The sequence below is a fragment of the Thunnus maccoyii genome, chromosome 9, assembly GCF_910596095.1.
Source record: "Thunnus maccoyii chromosome 9, fThuMac1.1, whole genome shotgun sequence".
NCBI lineage: Eukaryota > Metazoa > Chordata > Actinopteri > Scombriformes > Scombridae > Thunnus > Thunnus maccoyii.
In genome coordinates, this window is record NC_056541.1 from 34,403,543 (window position 1) to 34,421,598 (window position 18,056).

Below are 18,056 nucleotides of genomic sequence, written 5' to 3' on the forward strand. Positions count from 1 at the left end.
GATTTTATTACTGGCAACATAGACAACCCACAAACAGCATTTTGACTTTAATTTTTGGAAATAAATTTTATGAAAAATCCAAACAATTAATTGATTTAAACACTTTCCTTTTGGTGTTTGGTCAGAATTTTCTAAGGGGGAGAAAATAATTGCTACAGTCCTGCTGCTACTACGACTAATTATTATTATTATTATTATTATTATTATTATTATTATTATTATTATTATAAAAGGCTACACTTAAGTGCATCATCAGTCCCTGCTTGTGGTTTGAGTGCAGACTAGATGATATTCTTCCTGACGCCGCTGATGAGCGCCGTGCGGCCAATAGGAGCGCAGCGGGGCGGAGAGCAGCGGCAGATTGTACTACAGTGTAGTACTGCTGCCAACAGTAGACGCGTCTCCCGCTCAGTCTGTCGCTATTCAGCATCCTCTGGTTAATGGATTATACAGTTTCCCTCCAAGTGCAACATCAGCTGGCGGTGTTCCCGACACACTTCTATCAGGGCTACAGTGTGGAGTTACAGGTACATTTATTTATGCTTCCCACTTCCCGTGTTGTTGTTTTTTTTTTTTTTTTTAAATTTCTCCCTTCTCCCTTCCAGTACTGTCAACGATGAGAGCCGTGAATGTGTGCAGAGAGTAGTGTGACTTTGTGGAGATGCGTTACTGCAGGGGGAAAGCGTGGTTGTCGTGTTGCATGCTGATTTTTCCCCCTTTCCTCACCGAGATTCTTGTTGCGTGCCGCCGGGAGATGGAGCGGAGCGGTGGCTGTCTGCGCGGCGCGGTGCGGTGCGGTTCACACGGGGGTTAAAAAGTAAGCAGAGCAGCCCGGAGGAGGTTGACCTCACGCCTCATGAACAGGTCGCGCTCTGAGGGGCGTCCGAGGACACCCCAGAGTCCCTCCCCCGACTAAAATATCAAACTTTCAATGTGTTTTTTTAGGATATGACTTTAAATAATCCAGCATGTTCAGCGCACCCGAGAGATAAAATCTCATCAATAGTTTCCATTTTAGAGTCTGCTCTAGAGTTCCCAGATTCATCCCTCAGTCTAACTGTGGACAAACACTATTGAATATTAATCAAAATAACAACGTCCGCAACAACACCCCCCCCCTCTCCATCCCGGCTGGCTGAGGACAGGCTTGTCGATTCTGTCAAGGTGACATTTAAGGTGGATTAGAAGCAGAGATGCAGAGATGTAGCGGAGAGAGCTGAACCTTCCTCACCTCTGAGGAAGAGTTTACAGCACCTGATCCTCATCAGATCAACTGACACAGTTTAAACTCTCAAACTGTCTGAAGAGACACGTGGACAGGAGATTGTTTTTATTTTTCTTTTGTGGTGGAGTGGAGGTCATCTGAATCACAGCTCCATCAGCATCACAGGAGAAATGACTCTCATAGTGAAGTTGTTTCTGGAAATATTATTGGCAAACATATCAATACTGCAAGGATCTTTATTGATTCATGGTTTTGTCTATAATATGTGAAAAATGCTCAATATAATTTCCCAGAGCTCACAATGACTTTTTCAATTTGCTTGTTTTATCTGACTGTTAGCAAAAAACCCAAAGATGTTCAGTCATCTATCATATCCGACTGAAGCTATCAGGGACACGTCGATGGCGTTTCTGCTTTAAGGAAATGACAAACCATTAATTGATCATCAAAATAAATCAGCTGACTAGTCAATTCATCAGCTGAAGCTCTAAAACATATTAATATGTCAAATGAATAGTTGATTCGGTTTCTTCCGTCATTTCTTTCTGGTGATTTATTTGCCTTTCAGGATTGAAGCAACCATTTCCGTCTTGCACAGCAAAGCAAACAAAACAAAAAATGTAGAGGAGGGTTGTTACAGTCTTTGCTTTGATGTCTCTCAGGTGGCTTTTTCTTCTTTTTTTTATTAGAAGCAGCATTAAAATTCTTGTTGCTTTGTTCAGTTTTTCCTCCTGCACAGCTACAGTCTGTTTGTTTTTCCTCCATCCTATGGGACGCACAGTTTGGTATTTAAAAACAGGGCTGCAGCTAAAGACTATTTTCAGATTAATCTGCAGATTATTTTCTCAGTGAATCCATAATTTAGTCCAAAAATAGTGAAAAATGTGCAGGTTTGTTATGTTCAACTAATGGCTCAAAACCCAAAGATCTGCAGATCATAATAATAATAATAATTCATAAAAGACTAAAAGAAAAGCAGTAAAACTGAATCATTGTTGCTTAAAAATACTTGAACAATTAATTGATTATCAGAACGATTGCTGATTGATTTCAATATTTTACTGTTTCATTCAGAGCATCTAATGAACTGTGAAATGAGCTCCAAATGTGTGTAATCACACGCAGATACATAGTAAAGTGCCATCATTTGTTTTATGAATAGGTGTCATTTTATTCAAACAGTAGATAATTCATCTTGAAACAGGAGCTTTCCTTTTCTCCTACAGCACCAGTTAAACACATACTTAAGATCCAGATATGGATGATCTATTTTATTCTGCAGCCTCCAGCGTGATGAGAGAAAGAATAATGCAGCATTTCACCAACCAGGCGCTGCGAGCTCCATCTCCATCTGCCTCATTTAAAGTTGACTTTCCCCTGAGAGGCTGCATGATATTATCGCCATCTCCTCTCGCGAACCACAAGATGGCTCCATCTTGGCACCGTCGAAGTCCCTCAAGAAATTTTTTTCTGTGACACAAACCTGTCTCCATCACGTCTAAGACGGCGCGTTAATGTTCTGCAGCGCCCGGTTGCTAAACGTTACAAACAGCCTCAGATAATAAAGCTCCTTCATCGACCCTTTCTTTAATATTCCAGTGATTCGATGCGTCTGTTCAGGCCCTCCAGTCATCTTTTCTATTTCTGAGAAAATTGAAGTGGGGAAGAAACACTTTCATTGCCCCGTCTGCTGTCTGTAATTTGTGATGCCTATAAATAAAAGACTTTGAAGCTCCGCGCTTCGATGTCATCAGTAATTGTTTGCTTTTGTAAAGTTAAAATTGCTCTGTTCCTTTGCTGCTTTTCCCGCCGTTGTTTTCAATTCTATCTCCATTATACTTTCATAGAAGGTCAACTGAGATGGGTCACGGGATTTTTATAAATAGCACAAGTAACAAAGAGCTCCAATAATCAGAGCTGAAAATATTTATTTTGTCGAAGTGGTTTTGAAGAAGGCATCACAGACGGACATGTGTTCTTTATCAAAGGCGATGAATCTCTTCTTCCAGCTTCCAGAACGCTAAATAAACCCAAAAGGGTCCAGATTGGCCTTTGATCTGCAGAACTTTATCTTATTAAAAACTAACTTGTGTTTCCAAAGAAATATCTAACAATTTGTGCAAAAGTGACGCTTATTAACAGTGACTGACAGCACTGAGTGGGGGGGGGCTTGAGAGAGACAGATATTTTTTTAAATTGTCAGAATCGATGCAGCAGATGCAGAGATAACTTGCAAATCCATAAGACCACCCTCTGGGCCTGCAGACTGAGCCCTCGCAGCCATCGATCAAACATACTGTAATGTGTCTGAAGAGTTCATGGTGATCATGCCAAGTCTGTGAGGGCGCCGGGCCAGGCGGGCATGAAATGCACCACATGAGATAGAGACTCTCCATGTTACATGAGGTTTTACTCAGTTTTGTCCAGCTGGATGAAAAACCTACCGTTGCTCGTCCAACTCTGCAGATGATGTGTTTTAAAGATAAATATTGCAAATATCAACAATAGCAGAGACAACAGAGGTTGTTCAATATTCATGTTGGTATGACTGGTTGGTCATTAATCATCTGAGCACAGTCTGGTGAAGTCTTCATACCTCTTGCTGACTTCATCATGACAGTTGTAGATACTCACAGACTCCCCAGGGATGTGACTGTGTGAAGTGTCTGAGTCTGCAAGTGCAGGGAAGTCCAGACGTTTGGATTCAGACTTTTAGCACCGAGTAATGATGCACTGTTCTGATAAGTGGGTCTGTTATCAGTACCGATACTGACCTTATCAAGCAGGTCCAGTATCAGCCAGATGTGACCGATTCTTAGTCAGTGCAGTGAAGTATACACCTTTTAAATGTGGGAAGAGCATCAGAACTGATGACAAGAGACAAAGATTTGGATCAGTAGCAGTAGAGGCTGAGATATCCTGGATCCTACACTTCCCATGATCCAACTCAACAGCATCTGTCATTAGACCCTCCCTGCCTTGTGAACACCCACATCTTTTAAAGACCCCCTCCAGACATGTTTTCAAGACAAAATGACTCTGCTTTGAATTATAATTTGTGTTTGATATCATTTTTCTTCAAAAAAGTACAATTACCTAGCTAGAAATCCAGACAAACATCAACAACATCCATTTCAAAAGTGTATCTACTGAAAAAAGACGTCTCATTCTTCACCAGAAAGTCTATTCTCAGTGTTTGTGCAGGTTGCATACTGGACAACGACTGGCTCCAGCCTAGTCGTCATGTCACAAATCATGATCATAGAACTTGAAACTTTCCTCCTTCAGCAGATGAATGTGAAAGCAAACTCTGCACAGTGAAGCTCAAACATCCAAGTGAAGGAACAATAAGCAAAACACATTTTTGAGTGGACTTTAAACTAAACCCCTCCAGTTTGTCATCTCCAAACCCAAATGACCGAAATCTCCTTGGTAGGATATTAGGAGGATATCACCAGGGCTCACCTGGACCAAAGATTGTCCTAGTTGACTTGTAGTAAAGCTATTAGTCAACTATCATGTTGCATGTTTGCAATATTAAAATATTATTTAAATATATATTTTTTGGGGCATCAGAAAATGCTTTGAGTTCCAAGGCTGAGAGAGAATGTTATAGGCAGCATTGTTGACACTGTGCTGCATTACAGACAAATACAAAATGTAATAATGAGCTCGCACGAAGCCTGTTAATGACAATGCTAACGGCAAAAGTGGTAATGATTCTGAATGTGTCGGAACAACCAGCAAGGAGGCTAGATGGCTAAAATTAGGCTACTTACATGTTTGAGATGATAAGTTGAGTTTAAGGTTGACGAGTGAGAGGCGAGTCTCTGCATGCAGAGTTTGCATGTCACCTTTTTTGGGGTCGTCCTTTACACGCTGGAAATGATCCCACACCTATTCTAATAACGTTTTCCTGGACTGCAGGGACCAGCCCTATAAACACAAATGTCTGACCTCGGCCGCGTGTCGCCACGTATGTCCACTTCCTGTGTCCGTCGTTTCAAATTAAAAGCCCTCTAGGATTTCATACATGGTCCAGCCATACTAGGTTTTGACTTAGTCTTGTTAACGACAAGTCGCACCTCCCGAACGGAGTTTGAGGTTGTTGTTGTTTTTCCTGCGACCAATAAAAACTTGATCGACTAACGAACGGTCGACTATCGGGGGGCAGATCTAGATGTTACACAACAGTTTTCACAGGCTGTGTGTGAGAGCAAAAGTCTCCTCAGTTCCTTTTCGGTCACCGTTACAGGTTGATAAGTCATATATTACTTAATGACCTTTAAATAATGATTTCACATTCATATAATGTTATAAAGTAATTGAGCAGCTAACTGGTTGCATTTAATCTACATGTTCAGGAGAAAATATATTATTTTGTATTCCCTGATGGCTGTTGCTGCAGCAAGAGAGTCTTTTAAATCTTAGATGGAGTCAGTAAATGGATCTGCACACTTCACCTTATAGTTAAGTGCTTTGAGAGCAAGATTTGTGAGCCTTTCATCAGAAAAAGAACTTAGCAGTAGAAAGCTGTACAGGGTGTAATCTGAGCGCTACTGAATCTACAGTCTGTTGCAACAGGTTAGAGCTGTGATATTCAGGCTGTAGCTTTTCCTGGACAGCCGATGATTTGAGTTTGAATTCTCCAGCTTCATGTTGTGCCCACACCGGAAAGAATTAATGTCATTAGGCTGACCAGTGTCACAATTTTATTGTCGCACCGACTCAACATTTGCCCTAAATGTCTGCACTGGCTGAACACCAAGCTGATTATATTACTGAAGTGTAGGCAGTCTGCCCAGTGCGCGTGCTAATGTTTTCACTCAGCAGATCTGTGGACAGCGCTTAGGTCACACTGCATGGGAATAGGCCACTTAGCAGCAAACACAAAGTAACTGCTCATTGTTTTGACCTCCAGGCATGGCATTACAATTTGGCTTGCCTTCGCCTCCCCAAAGCTAAAGTGGCAGAATGATAGAGAGAGAATGGGAGGCAGATCAGTGCACAGGGCTCTGGGATGGGAAGTACAGTCTCTGCCTCATTCTCACTCACCCAGTCTGGCTAATTTGTTTCCCTGGGAGCAATGTTTGAGTCTGTCGCTGTCCCCGGAGCACCAGCTGGACAAAATGCTGATTATGATGGAGGTAACAGTTTTCATGGACCTCACAGGTCATAGTGAGCACAGAAAGGCCAGACAGCTGCTCTCTTTCATATATTAGCAGCAGTTCCTTACTAACTGAATGGCCTACAGTGATGTATCTACATGTGTATTCTATGTAAGATTCGGTTTCTTTTTCTTAGCTGGATTTATTCAAGCCAAGCTAACACTGAACTGTAAAAGGACAGTAAGTGACATTTAGTGAGCTAAACGTCGACTGGAACCAACCGTTGACCATCCCTCCACTCCCTGAGCTATGATGGCCTGTAACTGAGTGTGTTTCCATGGACTTGAGTATCCTGGTTACGATGGAGTTTTCAAGTATCCCGTTTTTGTGTTTATGCGTGTAAATATCATATCCTGATTTCAGAAACCTGGAAAAGCCCTGGAAAAGATACCCTAGCTTGAGTACTCTGATATACATCTTATCCCGCTTCCTGACCGCCGCTGACTACCTGCACAGGCGCAGCTTCAGCCAAGTGACGAAACAGAAACACGAACAATGGCGGCAACAGGAGCGCCACACTTCTGAGGCGATGAAGAAACAGAGTTTTGTCTTTCGGTGATAAAAGGATTAATATAGCTGACAGTTTAGACGGGATATGGGACGCTGGTTTACCAACACATACAGTAGAGCTGAGCCATGACTACGTGGCCAAACATCAAAACAGAAGAAGTGGCTCTGATCCAGCAACTGTCAAATTTTACAAAAAATCCACTGCTCCCTTGTCCTACGCGGTGGCGGTGACAACCTGACACTGGTCAAAGTGGAGAACATGTCGTTCTCTTCTCCCAATGCTGGAAATATACGGTATATGATGGTATTTGTGTAAACATAAAAACAACAAACATAAAAGCCAAGCTGCTGGTGATAGAAGTCATTGTAGCGTAGACGGGTTTCCGCCAGTATATTCTGCCTTGGCTTAAGCATCAGGACATTTTTAATTGTATTTTTAAGATATTTTTTAACTAAAATATGTTATACAAGTAGCGTAGCTCCTTTAAGGATTAGCTCAGTGTATAAGTTCTGTGAGCGTGTGTGATGGTTAGGCTGTCGACTGGAGCAGAGAGTATGAAGTTAGCGGTATAGCTGTAACATAGTAGTGCAACGTGTGCACAGTTTAGGCTACAACTCTTCAAGTTCCTGTGTCTTGCTTGCCACCCAGCTGAAGTGCAGGGGGTTAGCCCCGAAGTTAGCGGCAACTTCAACTAAGGACCAGCTATTCTCATTTTAGTGACAATCTCAGCAACCTTTACCTTTGTCATCGGGACTAAACTCAAAATACTCGTAAACACTAGTCCCGTAACGTTATCCACACCAGCCACAGTCGCCATATTTGTCAGCTTAGCTGCCTGTTCCACCAGTAGAGACTGACCTCTGGTGGCGAATGTTGTGCACTACAATATATCACCTCAATACAGCATCTCTGCATCAGTTTAATAGAGAGAGGAACATCTAACTACCCTGTATACCATAATACCTTGAACTGTTGATTTCGCTCCTCTGCATCCCGAAAGGCACCTGACTGTGGAAGCCGTTTAGCTCAAACTTGCAGAATACGCCTAGTAGTGGGGTCAGAGGTTGGATTACATTACCACCGCAAACAAACAGGAAGTGGTCTTAGGTTGTTCTGCCCAAACAAACTGTACAAAGGATGAAAATCCAGAGTCTGATTCAACTGGAATAAACAATGCAGGCTTGAAAACACCCTAAAACTACTTTGTTAATGTGAACAATTGTACATGCATAACAGAAACATTTTACATTCTTTTTTTAAAGAATTATGACCAAGGTGTTTATGAACGGGATATTTTACAGGTGAATTGCTCTCTGGTGGACAAACTATGGAATGGTGATAGTGTTTCTAAATTACCCCAAACATTTCTTTAGCTTTTCTCTCTCTCTAGGATGGCGACACTCTTTGCCCTACTCTGCCTCTGATTGGTTAGTACTTATTTCCTTCATTGGTTAGGTTGATTAGGTTGGTTAGGTTTAGGCCTGGGGGATGAGATGGTTAGGGTTAGGGTAAGAAGATCATGGTCAGAGCCAATCAGAGGCAGAGTAGGGACGGTTCTTTGCAAAACTTGACTTCGCCATCCTAGGAAAAAAAATACTGCATCCAGTACACGTCAAGATTGATATTCCTGGGATGAGCTAAAATTGATCGCTATGTCAGCCCGTGCCAATTTATCAGTCGGCTTCTTCCTCATGACCAAAAGAGGTCATTTGTCAGTAAACCATGAGCATGAATTAAAAAAATGGCCAATTCCCTCGCCTGTCTGGTGAGTCTCAGAGTAAACAAGCCACAAAACAGAATTTAGTGGGAGCTTAAAACAGGAGATGAGAGCCCAGTTGATCTGTGGGTGGCTCCCAGTCCTTAAAGGGATAGCACCTGTATGTCACAGGACGTTAGTGGCCTTTTTGACAGACACATTAGTTGTAGCTGAGCCTCGGAGCTCTGTCCTTTTGGGTTGTGTGTTACTAAGCAGCGGACCACCCCGGCACTGCACCGGCTAACGAGACATTCAATTAGGCTGAACATGGGACCTCTACTGAGACTGAGAATGAGGTCTGTTGCAATCAAGCGGCAGGGTAATCAACATTCAGAGAATGGCTAGAGCAGTGATTACTGACACACACACACTTTGCAGTGAGAGATTGGATGATGATGACAGAGATGCTGATGAGGAGTATGATGATGAAGATGATTAAGTTGGTGGATAAACTTGGATAGTGGATGAGTTAGGTGCCTTGCGATGGCATGTGATGCCATGTAGTGTTCACTTTGGCATCTTAGTCCTTTGACAAAACTGTATATTAGCTTTAGTCATATTTTTGTTGTTTTATTTTTGTCATTTTAGTCTACTTATTTATGTCTTCTAAGCATTTTGAGGCTACAGCTTTTACAATCTTTTGTTGTGCACATTTACCATAGTAACAGGTGTAGTTATGGTCTATTGTGAGGTTAGTAGAAAACGTGCTGTTTACTTGTTCACACACATAGGGGCCATGTCACTTTGCTCTGCAGTAATACACAATAATACAAGTGACTCTCCTCAGTAAATCCTGCTGCCATTTCCAAACTCTGGCTGTTTGAACAGAAGCCTTTTCACTCTGTTGTCTCTGTTCACCAAACACAACCACAGCTCCCCCTGCTCACTAAAATACCATTCACTGCCTGGCTTTAGCTTGAGAGGAGAGGCTAAAACGTTGGATAACATCGTGATATTTCTTTAGTGACCATCATTTAGATGGTTGCATCTTACTCATTCCTTCTGATAGCAACAGGAAAGCCAGCCAATTGAAAGTAACATTAACATTACATCCAGCACTTAGTAATGTTATGTTAGAAATGTCAGCGTGCTTCCTGCATATCTTCCCAGTTTGTCATGCTGTTTTGTTGCCACTTCTTGTCTAATTTTCAGTGGGTTGTAGATGAATTTCTTCCATAAATCTGTTCCTTTCAAGAACCGCAAACATCAGATAACTTTACTGAAGATGCTTCTAATTAACAGTCGTGCAAGAGAACAACAGAGGAAACTGTTTTACTAAATGTATGATGTGATAAATATGTAGATACATACAGACGGAAGACTTTGCATTAAAACATCAGGATTTAGTCAGTCTTTCACGTGATTGTTTTATTGGTTGACAAAAAATGTGTTTTAGTCGTGAAAAATGTCAACAAATACTTTTTATCATAGTTTTCGTTGATGAAATGAATGCTGGTCCAGTGCACAAGACTTAAAACGATAGCTGTACTTAAGTTAAGGCTAATATATGCAACCAATATTGGCCTTTTAGTTCTAACAAATGTTAATCAACTTTAGATGGTGATGTTGATGTAAGCAGATATTTATTGGCTTCCTTTCAAAACATGCCTGTTCGGAACAGGCTGATTGCTTCTTCTATATGTGTATCAATTAACGAATGTATCAATTAAAACAATAAGGATTTAATAAATTAAATGGTTTTAATCCAGACAGAACTTCACCAGTGAGACTAAACTGATGTTGATGATGTTTATGGCCTTCCATTGGTTTATTCTGTCTGCACTCCTATTGGCTAGTTTTACTTTCTCTGTCTCTGTTTTTTCTCGTGTGTGTGCTTGTTTGTCTCTCTCAGGCAGTTTAATTGAGTGGGATGCAGCCTTTGTCCTGCCCGGCTGTGATGTGACAGTGTTTATATCGATGAGTCCCCACTAAACTCAGACATGGAGCTCGCTGTTCGCTTGTTTATTCAAAGATTAATATTAAACATGTTGCGTGTCCAAATTGCACCAAAAGACAGAGAGACAGACAGAGATTCCCTCCTTTAGTAGATAGATGTATTCAGTGTGAGGTATGATCATGTACGTAATGTTTTTATTTGTTTACAGGGCCACAAAATGGTTTCACATGAATGAAAAGGAGACTCTTTCTTGTTCTTGTCATTCACCTTTAGCTGACAGTTTCTGTCATTACAGCTGACCTCAGCCTCAGTAGAAACAATGACAATCTCATGCTCAGTCTTTTGATATTTAATCGACACGGATTTCATAGCTCATTTGTGACAGAAACACAACTGTGAATGTTTTTCTGTCTTACAGATTTACATCTTACTCAAGGTGTGCAGGAAGCAATACAAACACAAGGATGTTACTACCTACTTGGGCTTAAAGTGCCTACGTTTGTAGACTCTATAATTGCTTAAATTCATCTTGTTACCATTGGTGTTGTGACTAAGAGGATTTCAGTGTAGACCTTCCTAAGAGGGCAGCATCATCTTCCACTCAGGACTGAAGGATGGATTGAGTGATTGTCTCTCAGCGCTACAGTTTGTGACTCTCAGATGGCATCTTTTTCAGCCTGAGGACTCTTGCCTATGTTAGGTTTTATACTGTCTTTCCCCAGAGAGCTGCACTGGAGAACCTCCAAAATTCATGACCGACAAGCTCACTTTATTCCTTATCATCATTCACTGTCAGCAACAGGTCAGCAAAGATAACTACCATTCATTTAAAAAGCACTATTCTGGCCATTGTACCATATCAGTGATTGATTCTTTCTGCTGCGCTGAGCATTTAAAACTCATCTGTTTCACTTGCAAAGTCAGGCAAAATGAGAAAAATTAAGGTGGTGTGGAGAGGACTTACATAGCAATATGGTGGATATGAATATATAGTAGACCATGAGGACCATAACCTCTGACAACTTAATCACTGGCTGTGCAAATTCCAAATGTTGTTACTTTAATTTGCGACACATCAGCACTCAAACCTGGATGATGTATTGATTTTAGAAATGTACACTGAAATAAGCCGGCACGAAAGTAACACATGATGAAAGTAACAACCCATATAAGGTTGATATGTTTAACTGCATCAGCAACACACAACACACAACACAGACTCACCAGAACCTCAACACATCACGTGGATATGTTATACTACCTGAAAAGCTATTTTCAACCATGATAAGTAAATTCACACAAGCAGTAAAGTTTTTTGAATGACAAGTTGTGTTTATGATCATTTGACAGATTATTCAGTACTTAAACACAGTTTTTCAGTAAGTCAGGTTGAACTGTCAGGAGACATTGTCGGGTTGATAGTAACAGCTGTTTCTTTTGTCCCGCTGCTAATGTGGTCACTCTGAGTGTGTTACAGCAGGCTCTGCTCTGAGCAGACCACTGCACCTGCGGTTTCTCAGGATGTCTGTGTGTGATGAGACATTTGTGGGTGCAGAGTCTCTGCACTGGTCCCACGAGGCACTGAGGGCGCAGAGCACTATATCTGTCACAACTGTGAGAATTCATTTTAATAATACAGCAAATTAAAGTGTTATTTTTACACTGTTATTCTGTTAAATTATCTTTAAAAGTTATACTATGAATTGAAAATGAAATGTAATAATGTCTTATTAAGATAAAGGACATAATATATTTGCAATTACATATGAACGAGGACATTGTTATTGATGAGGTTGAAAGTAATAATGTGCAACTCTTGTTCAAAGTCAAATTATACTGAAGTCGTTCCACATTTGTACAAAGTAGCACCTGGTATTGATAGACCACACATGTACTTTCTGTCTGTAACATAACATGACATTTATCTGAAAAGTGTTACAGTCATACCAGCTCTCCCCTATGAAGTGCTGCCTGAAAAATGCTTTATAACCAATAATTCCCATGATTACCAATATCCAAATGACTGTATGACAGTCCCACATCAGTAAAATGTTACGTCAGGTACAGTCTTGACTACCTCCATAAACTCATACTCGCTCATACTTCCTGGAACTCGTTATTGTCAGCGTTTCAAGTGTCTTGAGAAATATGCCGACTATGAGCCTTTTTTTAAAAACAGGACCTCATCATTACTTTTACTGCATTGAGCACTTCAGCAGTTCTTTATGACAGTAACTCAAAGCCACAGCTTCACAGCACTTCTCTCCCAAGCTGATTCTCTTAATGTGTGGAGCAGTTCATGATTAATTGCCAGTTTTACTGCTTGTAATACTGCATATAGAATGAATGAGTAACTTCTAATTTATGAGTTACCAGTCGTCCATGTGTAGTGATCATTATTAAACAGGTCTACACTTTATTATTTTATTCTGAGAATTGAGGGACATTCATTACAGCAGTCTGCTTCATTTATTTTCATCTTTCAGGGCATTACGTCATTTAAAGAAGCCTGATAGAAATACAGCAAAGGTGGATGGTGGAGCTCAAGAGGAATTTATGCTCTCTATATATATATTCTATAACTGGGAATCAAAACACTTTATGTGGATATAATGTAGAATGTAAAATCCCAATGCAAAACCTAAAAAATTATTAAGCCTGTTCCCTCAAAATTCTTTTTCACTTTTGCAGTATAGGTTGAGAAACTGGTTGTCAGGCCCTTTTATCATTTTGGAGACTGATTTCCTGTCATTGAATGACTGTGCAGTGCTCAGTGAATAGGAATCCATCCAGCTGGCAGCCAACCACCCGGAGAAGTCTGTCTACAGAAAGTGTACCCAAGGACACTTTTTCCAAACTCTGATATGGACATTTTTCATTCCACAATGCATTATAGCTAATCTGTGTCAATAACTTTCCAGGGTAAAATCTAAAAAAATATAATGCCAGGAATGATTTTGTATCAACAATGTATGCGTCATTGAAATAGTCGATATCACAGTTTATATAATGTAGCCATCTGTGCCTGTTGTTGTTGAGCTTATTAATAATTTATTTTAGTATTAATTAACATTATTGTTCTATTAAAACCTGATTGCTTTTTCAAATACCTGAAGGACACTCATTGGCTTCCAGGACTTGCAGATTAAAAGCTCTGTCTGAGGTGCTGTATAATTTATAGACTTGTTTAATACGGCTTAAATTAAAGTCTCTTTGTCATGAATTATACAAGGTCCTCTATCTCCTAAATTCAGTAATGACCACGGCAGACTGTGCTTCTGGAGTGTTTTAGGATGACTGGACATCAGTGGAACATTAACAATCAGTCGTCCCTACAAGCTTTGTTTTTGTGTTATTTGGACACTTTTTCTTTGTGTATTCGTTACTCAGTCATGTTCATGCATTTGAGTATTAATTGGAGTTTTGCAGTGCTCCTGTCTCAGTTCGAAACTGACATTAGGATTTTGCTTTTCTTCTTCTTCATGGTGGTGCAATGACAGGTGTTTGGACTTGATGTAGAACTGTAGCCAATGTGTAACTTAATAAGTACTTTTACCTAACGTGCAGCTGCAGAGGTGAGTTATTATCATTACATTTTTGTAGATAATCCTGGTAATGTTGTGTTTTCTGGGGTCAGCAGATGTGGCAGCCAGTGTTTGGGGACTATGTGGCCAGATGTGCACAGAGCATCTACAGTATAGTTGGAAACAGTATTCAGGGCTGGTGTCAGTCATGACCTTTAAAAACATTTCTTTCTGTGCTCTGTGCTGCAGCTCTCCAACAGTCTAATGATGGAAAGAAGAGTCTGGGGATGATCTGCCTCAACAGCTTCTCACGAGATACCTCTGAGGTGTCTGTGTGGGAGGTGGAGAATCACCTCCAGTGAATACAGTAGCGTTCTAAATTAAATGAGCTGAGGAGGAGATGGCACATTTAGTTGTTGTTGTAGCTCATATTACTCCGGTTAAATGAGATCATTGCTCAGTGTAGGAGAAGATTCAGTGGTATTAGGCAGACAGACGTAACCGCCAGGACAAGAATAATGAATTATATCATTCATTGCCATCCTTAGAGCCATGCAGTTGGCTGGTCCACCACTTTGGTCCAGACTTAAATATCTTGACAACTGTTGGAGGTACAGATATTCATGGTGCCCAGAGGATGAACCCGACTGGCTTTGGTGATCCCCTGACCGCTTTGTAGCGCCATGAGCAGGTTGACATATTTGGTTTTCTGTGAATTATCTCAACAACTAGATGGAAAATACAGACATTCATGGTCTCCAGATAATTTATCCTAATGTCATGTTCCCCTCAGGACGAACTGTAATAACTTTGCATCCAGCGCCATCATCAGGTCAAAAATTCTAATTTGTTGAACACTTTCATTCAAAATACCAGCAAAACTACTGACATTCACATCTGCCTCATTTGTAGCTTGTGTTCAGTGATAATTTTAGAAAATGTCAAGATGGTAAACGTTACCAGCTTAAAGTGTTTTACTTTGTTCTCAGGGACTCTTGTGACATCACCGTTGGATGTGATTACAGGTGCAGCAAAGCACACTTTTAACCACACCTTATCAAGGTTCAAGGTTTTTATTGTCATGAGACGTCACCAGCATCTACAGTCATACCATAGTAAACATAAGGTAGAAAGGAAAGAGCAATAGGTGAAGGAAAAGTGCAGAGGTAGAAGAAAAGAAAAGAGAATAGAGAAGAATTATAGATAAAATATAAATGGCAATAAAAACAGACTATAATCCTGGGTATGCACAGTACCCTGCAGGTTGTATTACACTTGATATATTATGGTATTGCACTTGATGTGATTGCACATTGATGCAAAAACAGCAGCTTAAAGCCGATCGAGATGGAATAAAACATTTTTAGTTTGTGCCCTTTATTTTCCAAGGACTGAAAGTTAACAAGCAGAATGATTGGTAGTCAGGGTTTAAAGCAGAGGAGAGGTGAGGTGAAACTTCCAACCAGAGAGGGAAATGAAACACTTTTCAGCCTGATGTTGAGATGCTCTTTAACATGTCAGCACGCTAACATAAATATAGAGCACAAAGCACTGCTGAGCCCAACTAACACAGCTACTAGTATGTCCATCTGTTAATCCACACACTGTCTGGCAAAAGCAAACAACATGACTGTGCTTTTGGTTTTGGACCTGATCTGGGCTTGTGCAGAATCTAGTTATCTTTGAACTTTGTTAGTTGGTGTTGAAAGACACTTGGCCTTTCATTCAGACACAGTCAAGATGAAGGAGAGTCTCCCAAAGACACACGTTCTGGCACAAAGGCTCACCATGCAACACGGGCCATTACAAGAGTGTCCATTGGAGTTTATTACAAGAGGTTTTAGTCAGAATCTGTTGGTGCAATGGACAATGAAGGGGAAAAAGGATCCGATTTGAAACTTACAGTCTTCTTGTGTCATGACAGCAGCCGTGGAGGTCAGAATCCAGAATCAGAGCCAGTATGAGTCCAGCTCATCTATGCAGGCATTTGTCCAGCATCCCAGCTTAACACCCTCCCTAACGAATTACAACCGACCTTTTATAGCTGCAACATCTGCTGGGCACTCGCTGCTGTGACCTCCCTTTCATCTCTGCACTCCACCTCTGCCTCAGCCCCGGGCTTCCAGCTCGGCGCAGCTTGCCTGGGTTGATTTGCCGCCGGCTCGTCATAGTCAAAGGCAGACAGTAAACAGGGTTGACTAGGTGTGAGAGACAAGCTGGCTTCCTGCTAATTTGATCATCAACTTGAGGAGTGCTGCATTGTTCCCTCTATGACTCTTCTGTGCCGTGTTTCTCCTTGAGCTGACGGTGTTAGGCTGAGAGAGACCGGCTGTAACGATGTCGACAACAGCTGCTCTGATCAGATATTGATGATTGAATTGTGTAGAGAACCCCCTGTTGGGTTTACGATTGTGATGCATCCCCTTATCCAATTACACCGGGTGTAAATGAATATTTTTCTCAGCATCTCATTTAGAGGAGAGTCAACCTCTTGCAATCATAGCGGTGTATCTGACAGTAAAATCCATTAGCTTAATGAATTGATGGCCAAGGAGAGGGACATGTTAATTTGGTTGCTCTTTAGAGAGCTGAACTTCACACACAGCAGGACCTCGCTTCCCTTCCTCTGCTGCTGACTGATGGACACATGCAGGGACGAGGAAAGGGTTAAAAGTATCAATTTGGTTTATTATTTTTCAGTTTTTAGCTTTCATTTCAATCCATAATAACAATATTGCTTACAATTGCTTACTTATTTGAAGGAGAAATTAAGGTGGACTTGAAATTATTACTCAACCTTTTCTTATAAACATCTGTCACAGATTACAGACCAGAACTTCCTGGTTCACCTTTGACCTTCTCTACCTGTATGAGTTAGTAATCACCTCCTGCATGGTTACCAACTCCCAGGCTGAAAATTGGCACCAAGCTTTGAAATATGTTTGCCAGGAAACAATATAATTCTTCATAGAAAAAAAGAAAAAAAAATCAGGATAATTGTGTAATTTTATTGTCAAGTCCAAACATTTTCCAACCTTAAGCTTTTTTTCCAACTTCTCTGCTCGTTTGCTAACTAGCTTTCACATCCTCTCAGTCCAGTGATGGAAGATGTATCAAGATTTTTTACTTATGTAAAAGTAGCAATACTGCAGTATAAAAATACTCCTTTACAAGTTGGGCTGTGATGGTATGGACTTTTTCTTACCGTGGTGAAAAAGCAAAGTATCCCTGCGGTTTTGGTGGTTTACCAAGTAGAAGTATACTCAAGTACCTCAAAACTGTACTTAAGTACTTGAGTAAATGTACTTATACACACCACTACTGTCTCAATCACAGCATGTGGTGTTAAGTTGTTGTTGAAGGTACGTCCTGTTCAGTCGGCACATAGCTGCTAGCTTACCTCCAAGTACCATCTGGGCTACAAGTACCTCTGTCACTCTGGGAATCGCTGTTATCGGCTTTTTGTTCGGTCCTTGAACTGAGCGAAGTCTGTTTCCTCGTCGGGTCCTGTAGATGCAGAGTGAGGCTCTCTGGCACAACTTCACCTACTTCCAAGGTGCACAGAGAAGGGAAATAAGTCTAGAAAGATGAGAACTCCAGCAACACTTGCAGTATGAGGAACAACTTTATTAGTTAACTGACGCGTTTCGGCTTGTGGCCTTCATCAGAGTCATCATAAAACACATTACAAACACCACTGAAATAAAGTAAGTTGGGTGTAAAAAAAGGTAAAAAAAAAGTTAAAAAATATATATATATATATAAAAGACAACCAATCATATACAAGTAGACACATATCAGCCAATGGGACAAAGATGTGTTGGATATGTGGTCATGTGGTTTCAGGCCAATCGCTGTCCAGGATTAACAGAGGCAACGGGAGGGTGACGCCATATTTGGTCCCTTAACTATGATATAATTTTTTATGATATAATTTTTATGATATATCTTTTATGATGGAATTTTTTAATGATG

General features: G+C 40.7%; 1 protein-coding gene across 3 annotated transcripts in view; it reads left to right on the forward strand.

The window, feature by feature from the left end:
- Positions 1 to 385: 385 nt before the first annotated feature.
- The window catches only part of zmat4a (zinc finger, matrin-type 4a), a 128,406-nt gene continuing 110,735 nt past the window's right edge, over positions 386 to 18,056 (forward strand). For all 3 annotated transcript variants that reach the window (XR_006098220.1, XM_042422166.1, XM_042422167.1), the window contains exon 1: positions 386 to 527. Coding sequence is in view for 2 of the 3 variants with exons in the window: in XM_042422166.1 (XP_042278100.1) it covers positions 441 to 527 (87 nt within the window). In the remaining variant the exon portion in view is untranslated. The remainder of the gene's footprint in view (positions 528 to 18,056) is intronic.